At 56.0% G+C, this 23,031-nt stretch overlaps 3 protein-coding genes across 5 annotated transcripts in view; 2 read left to right on the forward strand and 1 right to left on the reverse strand.

Annotated features, from left to right (window-relative positions):
* POLE (DNA polymerase epsilon, catalytic subunit) overlaps nt 1-1,471 on the reverse strand; it is a 46,625-nt gene extending 45,154 nt beyond the window's left edge. Inside the window, exon 1 of one of the 2 annotated variants that reach the window (XM_082699902.1) lies at nt 1,355-1,471. In XM_082699902.1, the coding sequence (XP_082556028.1) occupies nt 1,355-1,416 (62 nt within the window). In that variant the 5' untranslated portion in view covers nt 1,417-1,471. The remainder of the gene's footprint in view (nt 1-1,354) is intronic. The other variant, XM_082699901.1, reaches the window with a different exon arrangement.
* A 205-nt stretch (nt 1,472-1,676) lies between these two features.
* Nucleotides 1,677-11,255, forward strand: PXMP2 (peroxisomal membrane protein 2). Its single transcript, XM_082698851.1, has 5 exons — nt 1,677-1,857; nt 3,194-3,310; nt 5,372-5,534; nt 8,275-8,394; nt 10,912-11,255. The coding sequence occupies exons 1-5, from the start codon at nt 1,736-1,738 to the stop codon at nt 10,978-10,980; spliced, it is 591 nt and encodes a 196-aa protein (XP_082554977.1). The 5' UTR covers nt 1,677-1,735; the 3' UTR covers nt 10,981-11,255.
* Nucleotides 11,256-14,308: 3,053 nt separating this feature from the next.
* PGAM5 (PGAM family member 5, mitochondrial serine/threonine protein phosphatase) lies at nt 14,309-22,644 on the forward strand. Of its 2 annotated transcripts, none has more exons than XM_082700008.1 (6): nt 14,309-14,559; nt 17,598-17,776; nt 19,112-19,237; nt 19,345-19,433; nt 19,563-19,693; nt 21,669-22,644. In XM_082700008.1, the coding sequence occupies exons 1-6, from the start codon at nt 14,369-14,371 to the stop codon at nt 21,817-21,819; spliced, it is 867 nt and encodes a 288-aa protein (XP_082556134.1). In that variant the 5' UTR covers nt 14,309-14,368; the 3' UTR covers nt 21,820-22,644. The 2 variants fall into 2 exon arrangements, with proteins under 2 accessions (XP_082556134.1, XP_082556135.1); XM_082700009.1 differs by having other exon boundaries at nt 14,340-14,559; nt 19,560-19,693.
* Nucleotides 22,645-23,031: the final 387 nt, after the last annotated feature.

The following is a 23,031-nucleotide window of genomic DNA, read 5'->3' on the forward strand; positions in this document are numbered from 1 at the left end:
GCTCTGAAAGGGTAGCATGAGGGAGCCTGGGGACAGAACGGTCCTGTGTCTTGACGGTCACAGACACACACGGGCACAGAACTAAATACACCCGGGTACATAACCGCGTGTCCATGCATCGCTCCAACAGCCATTTCCTGCTTGGGACCTAGTATTCTAGTGCCCCAGACATCACGGGGGGGGGGGGGGGGGACTGGCTGACCCGTGGACGGGATCTCTCAGGAATTCCCCCTTTTTTTTTTTTTTTAAAGAAACTATTTATGTATTTGACAGAGCAGGAGGGGGGAGCAGCAAGGGGACTCCCGCGGAGCAGCGAGCCTGGGCTCCGCCCCAAGACCCTGCGATCACGACCTGAGCTCAGGCAGACGCTGGAGGGACCGCGCCCCCAGGCCCGTCCTCTGGGTCTCACAACGGCAGGAGAATCCACAATGAGCTGCAACAAAGAAGCTTCCTGTGCGTGTTCACTGTTTTTAAAGGGACGGTTCTCGGCGCGTCGTCGGCGTTTCCGGGTCCCACCCAAGGCGTTCACGCATCCCGCAACCACGAAACCCGCAAAGCTGGCGGGGGGTGGGGGTGGGGTGGGGCGAGAACTTTGCTGACCGGTCTGGACTGGACGCTCTGCAGCAAGACACGCAGTGAGGCACCGCGCGCGGGAGGCGCACACGGGGTCGTGGGCAGGCGGTGCGGACGCCGACCGCGCCCGCGGGACCGGTGACCGGTGACCGACCGACCGACACGACCGGGAAATGTCCGCTTCTGCCGCTACGAGGGGCGCGTCCGCAGCGCACACACGATCCGAAACGACTCGACCCACCGGCTCTGGCCTGTCTCGGTTCACCGAGCGCGAGCCCAGGACGCGCACCGACGCCCCGGCCGGGCGCCCAGCTCCGGGGTCGGTCGCACTCACACACCCGCCCGGCCCCGCGCAGCCCCCGGGGTCGGCCGCGCGGGTCGTCCCGCCGCGAGCCCGCCGCCCCGTTCCCCCCACCGCCCCCGCACGGCCCCGCGCGCTGCCCCGCGCACACCGGCCCGTCCCCGCGCGCGGCCCCGGGCCCGACCCCGACCCCGCGCGAGCCGGGAGCGAGAGGAGGCGACGAGCGCGCGCCGCGGCAGCCGCGAGGCCGGTCTCCCCCGCGCCCCGGTCTGCAGGCACCGAGGGCCGGCTCGGTCAGCTCCGGCTTCCGCAGAGCCGTCTGCCCTCGGAGCGCGGCCCCGGGCGAGCGCAGGACGACGGCGGCGGGGAGGACCGCGCGGCGGCCGCGCCAGGAGCTCGCACACGGCAGCCCGCCCGCCGCCCGCGCCCCTCACCGGCTGGCCTCGCCGCCCCGCCGCCCCCGCCGCCCGCGCCCCTCACCGGCTGGCCTCGCCGTCCGGGCCCGGCTCCGCGCGCCGCCGCCCGCTGTTCCTCAGAACCATCGCGCCGCCGCCGCCGCCCTCCCGGACGGATTTGGCGCGCTCCCACCAACTCTCGCGAGACAGCGCCGCGCCCGCCGCCCAATCCGGAGGCCCCGCCGCGCCCCGCCCCGCCGAGCGCCAATCGCCGCGGGCGCCCGGGGGGGAGGCGGCCGGACAGGGACTCGGGGAAAAGTGTGCGGACGCGCGCGCGGCGCACGGCGGGGTCTGCCCCGGGCCGCGATGCGGGCCGCGGCGGGGCGGGAAATGGGAGGCCGTCCCCGCGCCCGAGCGGACCCGAGGCCGGGGCGGGGGCCGGGGCGGCCGCGGAGCCGGGGAGACGATGGCGCCGGCTGCGTCCAAGCTGCGGGCCCGGGAGGGGCTCGGGGCGCTGCCGGCGCGGGCGCTCGCCCAGTACCTGCGCCTCCTGCGCCTCTACCCGGTGCTCACCAAGGCGGCCACCAGGTCTGCGCGGAGCGGCCGCGGAGGGGGTCCTCGGGCGGGGGGCGGCCGGGAGCTCGGCCGGCCTCGGGGACGCAGCCCCGGAGACGCGCTGCCTGCGAAAGGCGAGACCCCGCGTGCCCCCCAAAGCCCGGCACTGGCCGGAGAGCTCCGCGTAGGCGGGTCTGTGCGTTTGGTTCTGACAGGTCATTGCCAGGGAGCCCGACCAAAGGAACGCACCCAACGAGGGGGTCAGGCCCTGCCCTGGAGGTCCTCTCCTAAAGGTCCGTGGGAGCGGGCCGCAGGTCCACGTCCGGCCCGCCCGCGCCCTTGGCACCTGCGCTCGTTCCGAGGTCAGAGGCGTCAGGTCCGCGCCTCCAGCGGCCCCGGCGGCCCGGGCGGGATGGCAGGTGTTCGCATTCCTTGTCTTGCAGCTTTGCATTTGGGCGAAAGGTGACCAAAGCCGCCCCCCATCTGGGTCTGTTGGTTCGTTGCACCCTTTGATTTGGGATTTTAAACTTTATGGGAGACATCGCTCTCCTTCGTTAGCTTTAATTAGTTAATTTTATAAGTTCGTGCCCTCTTATTAAGTGCAGCCTTTCATCAACATGGACAGCATGCTTTCGGGGTGTCGAGTACCAGCAGCAAGTAAGTGGGTAGGCAAGGCCCCTACCCTCGGCTTTCTATTCTAGTGAGAAATAGACAGGAAGTACAGAGGTCCGAAGGAAGGGAATGGGCCGTGCAGGAAGGGAAAGGGAAAGCTCTCTGGCCGGAGGTAGCCAGTGCGAAGGTCCTGAGGAAAGAACAAGCTAACAATGGAGCAGTGGAAAGTCTCTGTTGCTGCAAAAAATGAACAGTGAGGAAGGGACCAGATGAGGAGGAGGTAGCCAAGGATCATATGAAGGTCCTTAAAGACATACAAAGAATTTTGGATTTCTTAGCACACAGAGCTTATCAGAAGGTATTGGAGTAACTGGGCTCAACTCCACCTTTCTACTGAAATTTGTGTTGCCGTGGTTGTAGGTTTACATGCGCTTGTAAGGAATAATACTGGGAGATCCCTTGTACACTTTGCCCAGTCTCCCCCACTGGTAACATTTTGTAACACTGCTGTGCAGCATCACACCCAGGACACTGGCATGGGTGCAGAGTGTTTGTGTGCATGTGTGTGTGTGAGAGTGAAGTCTCCACTCTTTGATGTAGGGCTTGTACAGTGGGGCTGCTTTAGAAGGGAGCCATTCCCTCCCCACCCCCACCCCCCCGTCCCACGCTGCTGTCAGCTCAGCCGTGCTGATTACGTGCAGGAACGGCCACCCTCCTGCTGCTTGCTCCTGTTCTCTGATTACATTTCTGTCCACAGTGGCATTTTGTCAGCCCTTGGGAACTTCCTGGCCCAGATGATTGAGAAGAAGCGGGAAAAAGAAAACTGCTCTCAAAAGCTAGATGTCAGTGGGCCTCTCAGATATGCCGTTTATGGGTGAGTTCCACCACGGGGCTGGTCTACCCAGTAGCAGACTAATTGGAACAAAGCAAGGGTACCAAGACCAAGTTTCTGAAATGATCTAATTTGGAGACATAATTTTTTTAAAAGATTTTATTCATTTATTTGACAGACAGAGATCACAAGTAGGCAGAGAGGCAGGCGGAGAGAGAGGAGGAAGCAGGCTTCCTGCTGAGCAGAGAGCCAGATGCGGGACTCCATCCCAGGACCCTGGGATCATGACCTGAGCCGAAGGCAGAGGCTTTAACCCACTGAGCCACCCAGATGCCCCATGGAGATATAATTTTTAAAATGCATTGAAATAGCATGGAAAAAAAATCAGAACGCTGGATAACGTGAACTTGTGTTAGGGTGTTCGTTCTGAATTGCTCAGGGGGTGGGGGTGTGCGGCAGTTTTCATTGGGCTGAGAATCTGAGGGCAGATAACTCACCTGAAACTCAGTTAGCTTTCGACACAGAGACAGGAAAGAGGAAAACAGATGCAAGTATGGCCAGCTACTTCCATTATTTTCGTAGTTTTAAGCATGCAGGAAATAAATACTTAGGCATCCTTAAAAGTGTCCAGTTTCTGAACCACTTGGAATTGCAAAGAGCACAGAGATTCAGGAGTTTTACCAGTCAAGTCTTCCCCGAGTTCTCTGGCCAATGGTAGCGTTGGTATAGATGGATTATTTTGAAGTCTTTTGCACCAAGAGTCATTTTGTCAATTTAAACTTCACAAATATCACTTTGTGCTTATAAGCATATTGGTTGCGGTCATCACAACATTTCCATAATGCAGTTAAAGCCAGTCGCCCTGGAGGGAAGGAATGCGTCCAAACTCCCTGGGCGGCATTACTCATTCACAGTTTCCATCTGCCAGACTTCAGTTCCCTCTTAAGGCCCCTGGCTAGCTCAGTCGGAGTCGGTACAGCATACAGCTCTTGGTCTCGGGGTCCTGAGTTCAAGTGCCACCCTGAGTGGAGAGAGCCCCGAACAAAGAATAAATTAAGAGTCTGTTCCCTCTCCTAAGGAGCCCTGCTCTGCACTACGTAACCTGTGGCAGGATGGGAAGCAACGACTGAGAACCACTTGTGTAAGGACTTCCAGTGTCAGAATTGGGCAGACCCGTAGGTCCCTGCCCATCTTTTTAGTGCTGATTCCTACAGAACTCCAGGTCTGTTGCACCAGTAGCCGCAGTGCCTGGGTTCAGTTCTGTCCCAGGTACCCTCCCTTTGGGAATGCAGAGCAGCGGTACTAACCAGCCCGTGTACAACGCCAGGACTCCCTCTTACTGACGGCCCAGGCGGGTTGGAGGAGAAGCTCTGACACCAAGGATGCATCCGCTTACTATCCCTGAGCACCCTGTCTGAGCCAGGCCGCGTGCAGTGATTAGACAGGCACGGTCCTGTCCTGTGACGTTTATCTCTGTCTGGCAGAGAGGGCACCATTTTTTTTTAAAGATTTTATTTATTTATTTGACAGATCACAAGCAGTCAGAGAGGCAGGCAGAGAGAGAGAAGGGAGGAAGCAGGCTCCCTGCTCAGCAGGGAGCCCGATGTGGGGCCCTATCCCAGGACCCTGGGATCATGACCTATGCCAAAGGCAGAGGCTTTAACCCACTGAGCCACCCAGGTGCCCCAAGAGGGCACCATTTGATGTAACAAGAGAGATCATGACACGTAGTGACACAGACTCTGAAGACAATGAAACAGGACCTGGGCTGGAGAGTGGCTGGGACGGTGGTGGGTTCTTGTCCCCAACAATCATGGACCAAGTCTCCCAGCTGACAGTGTTGGAAAGGAGGTAGCCACATGGAAACTGATGGAGATCCAAGGCAGGTCTATCAAAGACAAAAAAAAAAAAAAAAAGGAATGCTTGAAACAGAGTCAAATCCCCTGTTTTTTAGAAGGACCGCACAGACCAGACCTGTGTGGCCAGTGATGGGCGACTCCAGGGAGGTGGGGTTTAGGACCTGGGATTTGGGGGTGAAGCTGGACCCAAGAAGGGCACACTCAGAGAATGGCAGTCCTGCTCACCCCCACCATGGGGCCTCAGGTTCTTCTTCACAGGGCCCCTGAGTCACTTCTTCTACCTCTTCATGGAGCACTGGATCCCTTCCGAGGTCCCCTTGGCTGGGGTCAAGAGGCTCCTCCTGGACCGGCTCCTCTTTGCACCGGCCTTCCTGTTGTTGTTCTTCCTCATCATGAGCTTCCTGGAGGTTGGTCTCTGCCGTAGCTTTGTTTGGCACAGCGGTCCTTTGCCTGGCGTCCGGGGGTGGAAATCGGAGGGTCCGTGACCTTCTCAGTACACTCCAGTGACTCCAGTGAAATCCCTCACTTCCCTTTATGAACGTCAGACACAAACTCCGGCTGCACTGGCAGCGTCTGCTGGTCCCCAGTAAGAAGTCACAAATATCTCAATATCACACATCATTTGTTCCAGACGGAATAGCTTTTATGGGTGGTTACTCCTTCTACCTGCCTTTAGGTCTTGTCCCTGAATGTGTCGATACGGAAGCACATCTACTCATCTATCCTAAGGTTCTCTTCCTGAGTACTCTGAAAGGTGTATTTCCGTGTAGTTGGTGCCTTGGTAATCCCATACATTCTGTTTCATACAGACGGGGTTCTGAGAAGGGGGTCGATGGAATTCATGAAACAAGTTCCAGACCCCCGACGGTATTACGGAACCCTGTGCAAACTCAGTGCCTAAACATCGGAAGTGCTCTGAGGAGGTTAAATGTCAGCATAGATTTAAAGCATCACAGCCCACCACGTGAGCAGTCACCAGGCAGGTCTGTGGTTCTGCCCAGCCCAGTCCCTTCCTGGTTCACTAGCTCCCCCTGCCCCGCCCCCCTTACCTTCTCCTGCAGGTTTTATTGTAAAGCAGCATCTTGAGTTCTTGTTCCTGAGGCAAACACCCCTTGTGGTCTAAAGTGTTGCTGGGGGAAGCAGGGAAGATGCTTCCGCTTAACTGCTTAGTAGTAAGTCCCTGAGAGTAAAAAGAGGTGTTTATTCTTCCAAATATAAAAGGAATATATGTTCATTAAAAGACCAAAACCCTGAATGCATAGGTCATATGGGACCAAAGTATGTGAAGTACACAGCACATAAATGACATGTGGGACCACATCGTACCACACAGACTACAGATGCTTCTGCATCTCCATTTTGTTTTTTAATTTGAATATAGTCGATGCACAATGGTATGTTAGTTTCAGCTCTAGGGTGCGGTGACTCAGCTTCTCTGCCCACTGTGTCACCACACGAGTCACCACACGACTCGAATGACAGTATCATGGGCTCTATTCCCTACGCTGTCCCAACGTCCAGCTTTTCTCTGATCATAGATCCCACGTGTTGACTGCATGGCGTTCCCCCACATGCCTGTCCCTTTCGTGTAAGGATTCCTGTTTGGTTAAATCCTAGCCTTGTCCAAAGAGGCTGTCCTTGCTTGTTCTCCTGCAAAGCTCCAGGAGAGTACAAACCGCTGATGTTCGTTGACTGCTCCTTCCAAGCTCTGCAGTGAGTACTTTGTGCCATTTGAGCTGCAAGTCAAGGCCATTTTGCAGAAGCTCAGGCCCACGGCTTAAGATCCCATAGTTTGCAAGCCCATGAGTCCAGTCAGACCCAGGCTTTGTGACCCCGAGTGCCCAACCCTCGCGGCTTTGTTTCCCCACATTCTTGATGACCGTGAATGTCTTTTTCTTTTAAATAGTTTGCAATTTGCTACATAAAAAATAATGTATACATATTTATTGATGAGGTTGAACATCTTTTTATATGTTTAGAGTATTTCTTCTATGAACTGCTTAATTTCTATCAGTGTTTGCTTTTTTTCTCACTGATTGTATATTTGTATATATTAAAGAAATTAATCCCTTGTCAAATACAGACTGCAGAAGTTTCTCCCATTTTTTAGGTTTTTGTCTTTTAACTGAAGACAAAGTTAAACATTTGAAGTCAGATAAAGATTATTTATATTTATATATAGATAAAGTATATTTATAAAGTGTTTCTCCATATAGGAGTTTAAAAAGTTTATGTATCCAAATCTGTCATTTTTTTTTTCCTTTGTGGGCTTCCTTCAAGGAAGATACTGGGAATGTTCTCCTTTACTTTCTTCTTTTATGATTTCATTATGTACCTTTTGACAAACACAAAGATAATAGAAATACTCTATACTTTTCTCTAGTATTCTTATTTTTTTGTTTATGTGTGGAAGATCTACTTTTGTCTTGTTTCTTTTCACTTAAATAGCAAATTGTCTTGTCACCGTTTATGGAACAGTCCCCTGTGCTCGGACACCTCCCCTTCATCGCGCTCTCAGCCCCGAACGTGCAGGCCGTCATCTGCACTCTGGTCTTTTGCCACATTCTATTAGTTTCCATTGTATGTCTTTCCCTTTTTAGCTTCTAACTACCATCATCTCATAGTATTTTTTTTTTCAAATCTTCAGTGTTTTAGGCCTTTCCTTGCTATTCTTCTCTGAGATGGCTATTCTTGGGCATTTATCCTCTCAGATGACATTTAGAATCAATTTATTGGGGTTCATTTTTTTAAAAAGCTTCAATTTTTGCTTGAAAATGTATTCACTTTGGAGACTGTTTTGGGAAGAACTGACAGCCAAGGCATGAATGGCAGTTCTGGTGCCCTCGGGCAAGAGCACGAATCCCAGCGTTCAGTCACTGGCACAGGTGAGGAAGGCCCGCGAGGGCCGCGGACGCAGGGATCACAGGTGGGCTGCCTCACTGGTGCTGACTCCCCAGCCGGAGTGTTGGCTCCTTAGAGCTGCAGCGCTAAGCAGGCCCACAGGTGTGCTGTCTGCATAGCAATGGAACATAATCCAGTTTTAAAACCCATCGAGTTAGGGTTTGGGGTCCTCCAGACCTTGGCACCCCAGCTTCAGTTCTGAGCGCTGTGGCAGTTGCTCACCATCCACATTCCCCTCCTTTCCAGGGGAAAGACGCAGCTGCGGTCGCTGTCCAGATAAGGAGACGCTTCTGGCCAGCGCTGCGCATGAACTGGCAAGTCTGGACCCCCGCGCAGTTTGTCAACATCAACTACGTCCCTTTGCAGGTGAGGGCCAGCTGGCAGCATGCAGAACCAGAGGGGGCCTCACCTTCCACCAGCTTTGTTTTAGCTTGGAATGGCCAGGGGCATTCTCTCTGCCCAGAAGCAGTAGCAGTTCTGGATTTGGGCAGATGAAGCAGGTGTCCACACCTCATCCATTGCACCTGGAAATGTTTCTGCAAAGCCCCCCAGTCCGGGAACACCGTGAGTTTTCCAAGCGTTCAGTATTGCCAGGGCCTGGCCTTGCAGGTCACAGTTGCAAGTGCACACAGGTGCCAAGCAGGATGTGCAGGGGAGGCAAGGGCAGCCTCGTGCGGTGACGGCAGACGTGCTCGAGCAGCAGGCAGAGAGTGGGACCTGCCGTGGGGCAGTCTTTGGGGTGCCACGCAGATGGGACTCAGCACTTCTGGGCACCGGGGGGGGGGGTGCGTTCTGAGGTGGCCTGCTGAAACTGCCCCATGCCCCCCTGCCCACTTCCTGCACTAAGCAATGTGGGAGCCTGGAGGGGCTCTAAGCTGCAGGAACAGCTCACCAGGGCAAGGCTGAAGGATCCCGCCCTCGTGCACTGCCTTTACACACCAAAGACAGCTCTTGTGCGTCCAGCCCCAGGACGAGACCCAGGGCTGGAGATAGGCTAGAAGGACTCAGCACATCTCTACGCTCCTGGCCTAGGTTTTTTACAGCCTCAAAACCATATACAACTGGATCTTAGGAATCCATGCTGGCTTTGTGTGCTCCCGCCCTCCCATGAGGGTCACACACAGCAGGCTCTTGCCAAAAGAGCTTTGGTACCACCAAAATGCGGCAATGTGTACGCCACATTTCCCCTGGGAAGCCCTGAAAAGACACAGCACCTAGGGGTTTTGGGGAGGGCTGGTCACGTAGGCACCCTCTGCCTGGCACTTATCAGAATTCCAGACTCCCGAGGAGAGCAAGTGCTCGCCGTGAGCCATGTTGTTTTAGCAAGCAGTCCAGGCCTAGGAGCCATTGTTAGCAGTTGGGGAAAGGTGGGGAACCCTCAGGAACTCTAAGTACCCAGGCTCCAAGCAAGAGCAAGCCTCTCAAACAGGCCTTTCCAATGACTGCAACCTTAAGCCTTTTTTGCCCACCATTTAAGTAATCTACTTGTTTTCACCCCTACTCTAGAGGAGAGACCTGGGCAGAATTCCCTTGAGCAGCAGCTCCACTGGAAGGATGGGAAGAGGGAGGGAGGTGCAGGCTGGGTGGTCACACACACACACACACACACACACACACACACACGAGGTAGGCTTAAAGCAAAATGAGAATCAGTTTCACTGGTTTTAACAGTGATCTTATCAGTGACCTTCCCAAGAGCAGTTCCAGGGGCTCCGTGAGGGCTAAAGCCAGACGGCTGTGATTCGAGAAGTGGATGAAGCAGAAACCCTAAGTCTGCAAAATTCTCTAAGACGTCGGTGAAGAGGTGGGGAGAAATGATGGGAGAGGACTTCGAAGCTAGGCCAGACGCTACCCTAAAGGGGGGTCGTGGGATTCGGGCAGAAGCAGAGAGGTGCTTTAGACGGAAGCCCTTCCTTACGAAGACAGGAGAGAGGTGCCTATTCGCTGGGGACTCCCGTCTACACCTGCTTTCCTCTGCGAGGGGCAGAGGGCAGGGCGGGGCCAGACGGAGGGGAGAGGAGGTAGGAAGGGTTTGAGGGAAGTAAAGACAGGGTAGACTTGTAGAGAATGACAGAGGGAGCTGACCGGAGATCCTCATGTGCGTGGGCACAGGGCCGCAGCAAAGCGGGGAGGTGTGGGTTTTCCGGGGAGTACAACTAAGGAGCCACAGGGGAAGGCAACCAAGGCTATGGGCCATGGACCCTAAGGTCTACAGACAAGGAAGTAAAGGCATGGAAAGGCAGAATGGCTGAGGACATGAAGCGATCTCTGGATGGGAGAGTGGGAGAGCCTGGAAAATGGGGCCCTTCTGGGCAGCCCTGGGACAGAAAGCTGGGAGGCTGTGATTAGTTTCCAGGTTAGGTGGTTGCAGGTGAGTGCTTAAGGGCCAGGGGAGTTTATTAAGCATTTACCGAGCACCTACTGTATGCCCCGCTGCTCTAAACTCTGGGGATACCGTGACTAACAAGGTAGAACATGGAGCTTTCATGGAGCTTGTACATCAGGGAGGCTCACTGACTAAAGTAGTTCAGGCGGGAGTATGTCTGCCAGAACATGGAAGCAGGGTCACGGCCTGGACTGGCGGGGCATCACCGACGGGCTGAGGGAAGCCACATGTCCAGTCCTGGGGTGAGCAGCTGAGCCAGGAGCTGGTGCTCAGCGGACAGGGGGCAGTCCCATCTGCTTTCTCTGGCAGCCTGTAATGTCCCCAGGCACCAACTGTCCTGCTCACCCCTCTAGCACCGTGCTTTGTGCGAAGTGAAGGCTCAGTGGATGCGGCAGTGGGTGGACGGACGGACCAACAAATGAGCTTTGTCCTGGGGTGGAGAGTAAATACAGGTAAATACAGTCAGGGCCTCACTGTGGCCTGTGTTCTCTCGGCAGTTCCGAGTGCTTTTTGCCAACCTGGTGTCTCTGTTCTGGTACATGTACCTGGCCTCTCTGGGGAAGTGAAGCTGACCCAAGCGAGCGCAGACACACTGCCCACGTGCGTCTAGGGACCCACCTGCCTAGGGCGAGGGAGCAGAAGAGACAACCAGTCGGACTTGATCTGACTCGCGATCAGTGACAGAAGACGGAGAAGCAGAAATCCTTTCATGTAAGAATCTTGTGCTTTAAAAAGGCAGAAACTATCTTCAGGTGATGCTGCCTCAGTCATAAAATACAGTAGTGCTGACTTCCCTTGTCACCTTGAATCGAATTAGGATGACAATAAACTAAAATGCACCTTTTTCCGTGGTGATTGTAATTTTTCAGAACAATTGTGTCACTTTGGTAGAAATGGGGGGCCAGAGGGCTGCCCTGACTTTTTTTTTCACTTTAAAAAAAATTGTGGTAAAACCTCTAATACTATCGCTTGCCTACATGGAGACATTGGAAAGGGGCCCTTCTAGAGCAGGACGTCACCCTGACGTTCGGAGGCTGTAGGGAGCATATACCACCCTTTCCCCTGACTTTTCTCTGCTCTTATTGCTCTTGCGTTAACCCTCCTCCTCACCTTTTCTCACACTCCGTATCCTGTCCTTCTCTCATGGACACAATAGCCTCGGATCTTAATATTCTATTTTAAAATTTCTTTTATGTCCCATATGCTGTTTCTGTTTCCTCGGGGTTCATGGTTTTGTTTTGTTTTTTCCATTTGTTTTGCTTTCTTTTTCCCAATCAGGATTTCCCCAAAAGTCTGCTGATTATACATCGTCCTTTAAGAGTCAGAGTGACCAGGCAGTACTCTCACTGTGGACTGACCGAGCAGGGACCCGGTTTTGTCCGAGATCACCCATTTTCAGTACTGAGGCCTTTTTCTCTTAGAATTCCCCAGAGAGGAATTCTTTAATTTCTTGCCCAGGGGAAGGGTCGTGGTTAGAGTGGAGGGCTGTGTAAGTCTAGTGGCCAGCATTCTTGCAGCTAAACTGAAGGAAAGGGTTAGCGGTCCCGTTAGCACGCGAACTTCATCACGTCTGAGTAATCTCAGCTCTACTACTGCACCACAGTCTCAGCCGTCCGGTGTCCAAGTCCAGAGTCCTTCTGGTTTAAGTCCTCTGGAATGAAAGTCATCTTCCATGACGGAGGTGAGGTATTCACCTGAAGACACAGGTGATGGAGGGGTGTAGAGGACAGCCTCTTAGAGGTTTTTCAATGGGTCCTTCTTTGTTCAACCCCACACCCTTCCTCAGAGGTGGGGCTACTGCGTGTAACTCCCAGATTTTTCAAACTCACTGGACTAACTAAGCTTACTTCTTGGTTTCCTACAATGCTGGCAACTGATATTCCATGTTCTCAGATCTAAAATGACCTGATTTCCAGCTTTCTAAATTTGTCAACTGATCTTTTTGTTTCTCCTTATGGACTTATCTTTTTCTTTCTTTCTTTTAAAATCTTTTTATGGGGCACCTGTGTGGCTCAGTCAGTTAAGTGTCTAACTCTTGAGTTCAGCTCAGGTCTTCATCTTAGGGTCGTGAGTTCAAGCCCCTGTGTTGGGCTCCATGCTAGGTGTGGAGCCTACTTGAAAAAAAAAATCTTTTTACTATCATTTTAGTAAGCAACCTTCTGGAAGAAGCCGGCAAAAATGTATGGGTTCAAGACACCATGTTTAAACAGAGATCAGAGTACTTCTGTATAACAGATTTGTTCTCCAAAACCCAGAGATTTTTAAAAATATAAGTCACATCATGTCAACTCCTAGCTGAAAAACCTACAAAGGTGACCCAGCAGTTCCATTTCTGGGTGTACACCCCCCAAAACTGAAAGGGACTTGAGGAGGTATTTGCACACTTAGGTTCACAGCATTATTCACAGTAGCCAAAGGTGGAAGCAACCCAAGTGTCCACTGACGGATGAATGGATCAACAAAATGTGTTGTATCCAGGGGCACCTGGGTGGCTCAGCGGGTTAAGCCGCTGCCTTCGGCTCAGGTCATGATCTCAGGGTCCTGGGATCGAGTCCCGCATCCGGCTCTCTGCTCCGCGGGGAGCCTGCTTCCTCCTGTCTCTCTCTGCCTGCCTCTCTGCCTGCTTGTGATCTCTCTCTGTCAAATAAATAAAAAATCTTAAAAAAAAAAGACTTTATAAAACAAAAATGTGTTGTATCCATAAAATGGAATATTATTCAGCCTTCGAAATGAAATTCTGACATAGACGACATGATGAACTTTGAGGACACTCGAAGTGAACTGAGCCAGTCCCCAAAGGACAGACACTGTGTGACCCTACTGACATGAGGTCCTCGAACGGTCAGATTCACACGGGCAGAACAGGGAACGGTGGGTGCCGGAGGCCGCGCCGGGGGCTGGGGCAGGCACTGAGGGGTCAGTGCTCAACAGGGACAGCGTCAGTCTGGGAGGGTGAGAAGGTTCTAGAGATGGTGGCGGCGGCTACACAACAGTGCGAATGTACCTACTGCCCCAGAACCGTGTGCTTAAGTCTGGTTCCACGGGGCGCCGGGGAGGCTCATCCCGTTGTGTCTGCTTCCCGGTCAGGTCAGGATCCCAGGGTTCTCCGACGGGCCGCGTCGGGCCCTGCTCCGCGGGGCGCCTGCTTCCTCCTCTCTCCGCCTGCTCGGGTCTCTGTCTGTCAAATAAGTAGATACATAAATAAAATCTTAAAACATAAACAATAAACAAGTTAATGAACTAAGTAATTTTAAGACAGGAAGTTTCGCCGGGCGGGTTTTACCTCAGGTCACGGAGCCGCGCGGCGGCTGCTCAGTCACGTCCACCAGAAGCGTCTCCCGGCCGCCGCCTCCCGCGCCGCAGCCTCCGCCGGGAGCGGTCCCACGGCGGCCCCGCTCTCTCCCGCACGCGCCCGTGCCCGCGGCCCCGCTCTCTCCCGCACGCGCCCCGTGACACACGCACGCGGCCCGCACCCCGTCCCGCTCTCACACACACGCACGCAGTCCCCGGCAGCTCTCTCACACAGACACGGAGGTCCCGTCTCTCACACACACGCGCACACGCGCGCCCCGCGGCCCCGCCCCCGCCCGCTCCGAGCTCCCGCTGTGCCCCGGCAGGTGGGTCCACGCGGGCAGCGCCGGGCAAACGGGTGGCGCCGCGGCGACGCTCGCTGCTCGAAGGCAGGCCTGACGTGCGCCGGGGCCCTCAGCACAGGACCCGGGAAAAGGCCTCGGAGCCGACGCCCGCAAAGCCTCTCCCCCTTCGCTCCCGAAAACTCTCTGCGACCGGCCGGGGCGTCCCCCGTGCCCCGGGCTCCGGGCTCCGGGCTCCGGGGGCGGGACTTCCGGCCCCGCGCCTTCCGCAGGCCGGAAGCGGTACCTGAGGAATCGTGTCCCTCGCGGCGCGCCGTCCACTCGTGAGCGCCTGCGCAGGGCCGGCGCGGAACCGGCGGGCATGGCGTTCCGACAGGCGCTGCAGCTGGCGGCCTGCGGCCTGGCCGGAGGCTCGGCCGCCGTGCTCTTCTCGGCGGTGGCGGTGGGGAAGCCCCGCGCGGGCGGGGACGCGGAGCCGCGCGTGGTCGAGGCGCCGGCGTGGGCGGGGTCCGCGCGCCCCGGGCCGGGCGTCTGGGACCCCAACTGGGACAGGTGCGGGGGCCGCGGGGGGCGTCGGGCGCGCGGGTCGTCGGTGGCGGGGAGCCTCCCGCGCCCCTGCCGCTGCGTTCGGCCCGACGTGGTCGGTTCTGCGGAGGGGCGGGCGGGGCGGGCTCCGGGCGGATTTCTCTTCCGGGTGTGGCCGCGAGGCTGGCGGTGACCGGGGCGCCCTCGACCCCCCTTCGGGACCGCGGCCGCCTCGCCTGTCCCCGAGGGTCGCCTGGGGGAAGGGGGACGCTGGGGCCTGGGACAGTGGCTGGCGCGCGGGGCGGGGCGAGGTGGTCGCTGTCAGGCGCGGACAGAGGCTCGGACCTGCGTGTGGGCGGTCAGCCTGGTCTCGCTTTGGGGAGCGCTGGGGTCGGAGGAAGGCGCCGGGATCCCGGCCCGCCGGACCGGAGAGACGGGCGTGGGCGGGCGTGGGCGGGCGTGGGCGGGCGTGTGCGGCCGGAGGCGAGGGCCCGGCCCTTACGGGGAGCGCTTTGCAGGAAGGTGTGCGGGGACACGGCTAGGCAGCGCGATAGGAACGCCACCTCCGGGTCTCGCTCCGTGCGGGGCCGCAAGCCTGTGCTCGTGGAGCGCTGGGGAAGGGCACCTGGGGTCAGGAAACTGCTTCAGGGTTGTTTGATGCTGATGGGATTAAATTTAAGAAAACCGCGGATTTTTTAATATGGTTTATGTGTTGCAGTGATAGTATTGTTGATGCGTTGGGTTAAATAAAGTGAGTTTTTGAAATTTCACCTGTGCCTTTCTAGTTTTTAAATACGCTTCTTAGAGATTTTGAAGTCCAGAGGTCGCTGGAGTGTTTCTGTTGGACAGCGCTGCTCTGGAGTCTGGCAGTGGCCCTTGTGCGCTGGTTTGCTGGGTCCCAGCTCCTCCTCCCTACCTACTGGGAGTGAGGGGCGCAGCACGAGTATTCACCGCAGCCTAGTTGTATCGGGAGCCTCGTAGGTATTCTTTGTTTTTGTTAAGATTTTAATTAGTTATTTGACAGAGCAAGAGAGCACAAGCCGGGGAAGCAGTAGAGGGAGAGGGAGAACCAGATTCCCCGCGGAGCAGGGAGCCCCATGTGGGGCTCAACCCCAGGACCCTGGGATCGGGACCTGAACAGAAGGCAGACGTGTAACCGTCTGAGCCACCCAGGGACCCCTGGTATTCTTTGTTTAAAATCTTAAAAAAAAAAAAAAATCCTGGCGCGCCTGGGTGGCTCAGTGGGTTAAAGCCTCTGCCTTCGGCTCAGGTCATGATCTCAGGGTCCTGGGATCGAGCCCCGCATCGGGCTCTCTGCTCAGCAGGGAGCCTGCTTCCTCCTCTCTCTGCCTGCCTCTCTGCTGCTTGTGATCTCTCTCTGTCAAATAAATAAATAAAATCTTCTAAAAAAATCTTATGATAGTTTTAGATTTACGGGAAAACTGGAAAGGTGAGAGTTCTTACACTCTGCCCCGATTTACTCTACTAACGCCTCGTGATGCCGGTACAGTGTATTCTTCACAGTCCGCGAACTGATCTCTGTATGTCATTATTGACTGATAGTCACACTTTTTTGAGATTTCTTCCATTTTCAGCTATTGTTTGTTGTCTCTTCCAGGCTCCCGCATGACAGTTAGTCACGTGTCCTCAGGCTTCTCTTGGGTGTGACAGTTTCTCAGACTTCCTTGTTTTGATGACCTTGACAGGTTGAGGAGTGGCACTCAGGAATTTTATAGTATGCCCCTCAGTTAGGATTTGTCTGTTTTTCTCAAGATTTGACCAGGGTCATACTCTCTTTTTCAAACGTCAGTACAGTCTTCTAAATTTCCTCGGTTTTTGGTGTTTTTGGTTTTGTTTTAAGATTTTATTTATTTATTTGAGAGAGGAGAAGCAGACTCTCTGTGGAGCTGGGAACCCGCTTCGGGACTCGATCCTGGTACTCTTGGATCATGACCTGAGCCGAAGGCAGCTACCCAACCGAATGAGCCACCCAGGCACTCTGTTTTTTGTTTTTTTTTTTAAAGGAAACATTCATTCTGAGATTAAAGGACGTAATTGAAGTAGCACTGGACTCTAGCGTTATTGGTTGAAGCCAACACACTGTATTTGCTCGCCAAGGCTAGGTTTACAAAGGGGGAGGCCGTCCGTGCTGGAAAGTTCCAGAGCCTTTTCGTGGAGAACCTCAGCCAGTCTGGGCTCCCTGTGTCTGTGCCCGTAGTGCCCTGGGCTCCAGTGTGGCATCTCAGTCTGTTAGGACACCCCAGGCTTGCCAGCAGGACCCTGAGTTGCCACCGTTCCCTTGAGGACACGCTTTCCCTAGCTCTGCCCATCCCACAGACCGTTAGCTTTTATTAATTTCAGTTCTGGGAGCTACCAGACATGCCTGTCTTCATAAGATTTGGCCGTTTCTCAGCGTCGTGGCTGCTGGTGCCCCTCACCCTCATCCCCCACCGTCCCCTCAGCTCTTCAACCTTCCAGGAGTGCCGCCCACTAGACTTTTCATGATAACTGGAATGTTCTCTTCCTGCTGTCCAGTGTGGTCACCACTATCCCATGTGCTACTGAACCATTTCACATGTGCTTCGTGTGACCAGGGAAATGGAGTCAGATTTTTAATTTTCATTATTTTGAGTTTAAGTAGCCACATGGCCAGTGGCTGACATTGGACAGCACAGTTGCAGACTCTGCATCAGCGAGGCCGTACTGGCCTCGTGGGTCCTCCGTCAGCCACCCCTTCCTGTCACCGGGTTTCGTTTTCTGCACATCACTTACCTCCTAGCTGTTTTATTCAGTCTCCTCACTAGAACAGAAGCTGCACGAGGGCTTCGCTTCTCTGTCCCATTCAGCGTCTGCTCACCCAGAACAGGCCTGGCACTCAGCTGGGTGGTAAACGAGATGTGGTCTGAGAGGATGGACTCTCCGGGGCCAGCGGCAGGGAGCAGAGTGCAAAGGGCAGGTGTTGTCCCTGCGCTTTCCCAAGATGGAAATACTGTCTTGTCAGAAATACTCAAGGCTGACTTGTGAGCAGGGATCACAAGGACATGCCTCTCCTATTTCAACATTAGGCGAGAACCACTGTCCCTGGTCAACCTGCGGAAGAGGAACCTGGACTCAGGAGAAGAAGAACTGGCGTCCAGGCTGGACCACTGCAAAGCCAAGGCCACACGACACATCTTCCTAATCAGGCACTCCCAGTACCACGTGGATGCCTCCCTGGAAAAGGACCGCACTCTGACGCCCCTGGGTATGTGCTGGGGCTCAAGCCCCAACTGACACCCGTCCTGGTGGTGCTGGGCCCCTTTGGACCTGGGTCAGGGGCTTGGCCGAGATTCAAGAATTGTCATTAACAATAGGTCATCAGCCTAACTGACATGAGACAGGCACCGGAAACATCCTCAACTTTCAAAAATAGAAGGTGGCTCTCACGATCAGATCCGAAGCCCGGCGGAGGCGTTCCTTGCTCACGCCCTGCTGGTGGCACACCGTGTGCACCCCGTTTTGCTTGACCTAACTTGTTGCCAAAGATCCTTCTGGTCAGCACTTGCAGATCTCCTTAAAGTCGGCTTCCTAATGGCAAAGAGACCCAGCAGCAGCGGCTCCGGCGTCTCCCGGGGGAAGTACTGCTCATTGCCAAGTCTTGCCGACCGCGTGGCGCTGCTGGGCGTGCCCACGTGCAGGCGTATCTTCCCCGGAGAGGGAGCGCAGGGTGGGCTGAGATAGAGTTTAAATTTGTAAAGATCTCTGTGTCGGACAGGGTCTGACCCATCTGTGTCCGCACTGAAGAAATCCAGACGGTCTGAAGCATTTGGCAGCCTGTTGCGCAGCTTGCTGGGCGCCCCCAGCTGCCCTGGGTGCCGGTGCACATGTGAGCAGCGCAGCCGCGTCCACGGCGCTCCCGCATGCAGCCGGCACTGATTGGCCGAGCGCGTTGTCAACTAGATTCTACGATCTGTGGTTGAGAAAAAGGATTGGTGTTTGCAGGAGTCCATACTTAGTGACGCGGAGGCCGTTGGCATCTCTGATAATGGCACAGCTGGTGGGTCAGTGGTGCGTTGCAACCCAGTCTTAGGACAAAATTGCATAAAAGGGGCACGAGGGACCCAGAAATAGTAACAGGACCCTCCCCAGACTTCAGTCGTCTTCAGCCTTGGTCATTGTTTTAACATTTCTTCTCTATGGGGCTGAACGTAACTGCGTCATTGATTTCACCTGTTGAATGCCTGCCCCTGCAGGAAGGCCCAAGCTCCAGGAGGGTCTGCCCCCCTTGGACCCCAATCCTTTTTTTTTTTTAAGATTTTATTGTTTGATTGATTTGACAGAGATCACAAGTAGGCTGAGAGGCAGGCAGAGAGAGAGGAGGAAGCAGGCTTCCTGCGGAGCAGAGAGCCCGATGCGGAGCTCGATCCCAGGACCCTGGGATCATGACCTGAACCGAAGGCAGCGGCTTAACCCACTGAGCCACCCAGGCGCCCCTTGTACCCTAATCCTAATGGTACTGGATAAGGACTGGAGTATTTGTGAAGTAAACAAAAGAGGGACTCCAGCAACATGTAATTCTCTGGTGTTTTTCCCCTTCAAGGTCGTGAACAGGCCGAACTAACTGGGCTCCGACTTGCAAGCCTGGGGTTGAAGTTTAATAAAATTGTCCATTCGTCCATGACCCGTGCGATAGAAACCACTGACATCATCAGCAAACACCTGCCAGGTGAGTGCCGGGCACCCCCGGGTCCCTGGGCAGCAGGACTGAGAACGGCAGAGGGCCCGGGGCAGCTTCTCCTGAGGGGCAGCGCTGAGTCCCTGCTTCTCCCACAGGTGTCTGCAAGGTCAGCACAGACCTGCTGAGAGAGGGCGCCCCCATCGAGCCGGACCCTCCCGTGTCCCACTGGAAGCCGGAGGCTGTGGTAAAAACCCCCCTCCCCCGGGGCGCATCCCCCACCGCGCCCCCTCGGCCCGCTTCCCCATCCCCTTCCAGCCGTGGCCTGCGCGCCGCCTCCCTCCGTACTTAAGGTTCCCTCCGCTGCCCCCAGCAGTATTACGAAGACGGAGCCCGCATCGAGGCCGCCTTCCGGAACTACATCCACCGGGCGGACGCTAAGCAGCAGGAGGACAGTTACGAGATCTTCATCTGCCACGCCAACGTCATCCGCTACATCGTGTGCCGGTGAGGGCGACCGAGGGCTCCGGGCCCCACCTTCCCTCCCGCCGGCCTGTGCGCCCGCTCATCTGCCCAGGAGGCCCCCGTCAGCCTTCTGGCGAAACGTCCGTTCGGAGTTTTTCACCACGATGCCTGTTTGGTGGAGGAGCACCGACGCAGCCCGCCGGTGCCAGCGCGGGCTGGGGTGCCCGAAGCCAGTGGCACAGTCCGGGTGACGCTCGCGTGGTCCCTTGGTCAAGGCCCTGGGCGCTGGACCTCGGCCACCGCACTGTAGTGTGTCCCCCTCGGGGATTGGCCAGCGTCTGGGGAGACGGTGCAGATCCTCTCTCCCTCCAGCTCGAGGCAGCTGGATCTAGCCCGTCGGTGGGTCCTGCCGTGACGGAGGGTGCTTGGCTAGTGATGGCTTTGCGTTTGCCTCATCCTGTCCTCGGTCATTAATTGAGAGTCTTCTGTGCGCGCTCACTCTTACTCTCCGCCCATTCGCCTACAGGAGCACGGACTGGCCGATCTGTGTTCGGCGCTGTGGGCTGTGACCCGTCACCATGCTGGTCACTTCGCTGCTCTGGCTCCTGGGCCCCGGAAGGAGGCTGCTGTGTCCTCTGGACCTGCCTCGCTTCCCGGCACTAATGCAGCTTCCAGAGCCCCCATGAGTGACCCCTGCCCCGAGTCGCAGACGCGGGCCTGCAGGCTGGGGCAGCCAGGCCCGCTGGGTGCTACATATCTGACCGAAGCTCAGTACAGAATTTGAAAGGACTGAGACCCCAGCCACCCTCTGGGTCCATTAGGAAGCATGTGTCGGGCATTTCAACAGCTGAGGGATGTCCCCTTCTTGTGTGACATGTCTGTCCGTGGCAGGACAGGACACAGCCTGCTGGCTGGCCTGTGGCACTGTCCAAGTCCAGGGTCCCTGCTCACTGTGCTTGACCCTTGGGCCTGTCGTCAGGGCTGGGGGCGGGGGCGGGCACACACTTCCCCTCCAGGGTCATGTGCACAGCCTCTGGTGAGAAGCCCAGGATGTCCGAGGCAGGGCCCCAGGATGCCAGCAGCCAGGCTTCTCAGGTGCTCACAGGGCTCCAGGCCAGGTGGAGTGGCTGCTGGGAAAGAGGCGTGGGCCTGGGACGGGGCGCCACACCCTCCAAATAAGCACTCCCGGGAAGCTGACCTCAGAGCTCCTGCGCTCGGCGCACACTGTCCCGGTTGGCTGCTCTGGGCATTTTGCATGTGGAAACACCATGTTAGAACACACCCTGGGACAGGCTGACCTAAGCAGCCACTAGAAGGGACCCCAATGCCAAGAACACCACAAGTGTTTGGGGACTTGGAGTAGAGGTGACCTGTGTGCCGTAAAGGGCTAGAAGGAGCCAGAGCATCCCTGTCACTATACGTGAGGACGTTCTGGAAATGGTGAGGGAGAGAAAACGCACGCACGAAGGTAGTTCCCGAGGCTGCAGTGTGAGCCGTGGGGATGCCCCTCGTCCGTGTGGACATTTAGGGCACAAAGACGTCTGATGACTCGGGGAAGCTGTAATGGTCCTGGGCTTTTTGGCAAATACTGCACCTAGAATGTGCGTCGGAGAGCAAGGAAAGGCTCTGGGGCCCCGTTCCTAGGGGAGAGTGGGTCGGGAGCGGGTCTGCTCTGTCGCACGGCCCGGCTGCCCTGGCCCCCTTTTGGTGACACTGGAAGTTCAACCCCATGCCCGTGTAAGAAGCTGGGGATTTCTGACTCACACACTTGAGCTGGGTGGATCCCCTGACCCAAAGAGGGGCTGGGCCGTCACCGCGCCCCTCACTTGGATGCGATGGCGTCAGCCCAGCAGCTCCTTTCCAAGAAACCCCTTGCTTGAAAAGCTTACCTCCATGGGTCCCAGCCCCAAGAAAGTCTGCTCCAAGGTCTTAACAGGGTTGGGGGCTGCTAGCGTTGTCCCAACCCCAGCCCATTTTGGTGGCGAGGCATGTTCTAGCATGTTCTTTCTCTTCCCAGGGCGCTGCAGTTCCCTCCAGAAGGCTGGCTCCGCCTGTCACTCAACAACGGCAGCATCACCCACCTGGTGGTCCGGCCAGATGGCCGAGTGGCGCTCAGGACCCTTGGGGACACGGGGTTCATGCCTCCGGACAAGATCTCCCGCTCCTGAGGGCTGCCTGGAGTCCCTGCTCTCCTCAGTCCCCCCCGTGGCTCCCGTGGGTGCTGCCGAGGACACGGCTCCTTCCCCGTCTTCCCCGCACAGGCTGCTCGGCGGTCTCCCTGCACTTCTCCAGGAGGACGGTGAAAAAGTACCTAAAAATGTGGTGTTGTAGTCTGTCCTTCCAGCCCAGGATGGAAAGGGAATGGTTATGAGCTGACCGGCCTGATTTCTCTCTGGGGGTTTCCTGCCTTGTCTGCCAGGACGAGGCTTCACTCCTGCTGTCTGTGGGAGCCACCGCTGGTCCGCACGGGCGTCCGCGCTCGTGACCCACACGAGCCCCACGCGAGCCCCTCGAGGCTGCGAGGAGGAGGGGCTGCCCGCGCTTCCATTCAGAACTTGTCTACCTTCTTCTTTCTTGAGACCCTTTTATCACTTTAAATATTTGTCAACTAAAGATTCTCCTCATCTGGGTTCTTGCTCTGATAACCCGTTTCTCAGTCCGGACTCCTGCACCTCTGGCACGGGCGGGCCTCTCCCAGCGCCCCACGGTGAGGGAGGTGGCTGGGTGGCGATCGGACAGACGGCAGGGTGTCCTGTTCCAGTAAAACACTCGCCAGCTCCAACTTCGCCTCTGGCCGTTCCTCCTTCATGCTTAGGGATTCAACCATTTAGATGTGATGTGTCCATCCCAAATACTCTGTTAACTTAGGAGAAACTACAGTTTCTATGAAGTGGTTGTGAACATTTTATGCAGTCAGTGAAACTAATTGGGACATTTGATCCATTCCTCTGTAACTTTGGAGATAACTGCAAATAAAAGTTTTATTTTACTGATTTTTCAAAGTCGTGATTGTAAATATTTTCAAGAAAACAGGAAGCCATGCTGCGCACCAGACAGCAGCCCCAGAGCTGCTGGGATGGTTGCGGCTGCCGCAGCAGAAGGCTCTTGGCCCCGGTATTTTGTGATCTCAGGGTTGACGGCTTCGCGGGGCGTCTGCCCACCAGCGGCTGAGGCCGGACCCGGACAGTGAGCCAGAGAAATGGTTTTCCACAGGCTCCCGCTATGCACTTTCTAGAAACCGTTTTGACAGGCCGGGCGCTGTGCCAGCTTCTCAAAGCCGAGCAGTAACAGGCACTACACCTCTGACAGGAGCGGAGGCGGCCCAGGAGAGCAAGGGCCGCATGTCCCACCGAGCCTGAGACCTGGACCCTCGGACCCAA

The sequence above is a fragment of the Mustela nivalis genome (genome assembly GCF_964662115.1).
Source record: "Mustela nivalis genome assembly, chromosome: 14".
Taxonomy (NCBI): Eukaryota; Metazoa; Chordata; class Mammalia; order Carnivora; family Mustelidae; genus Mustela; species Mustela nivalis.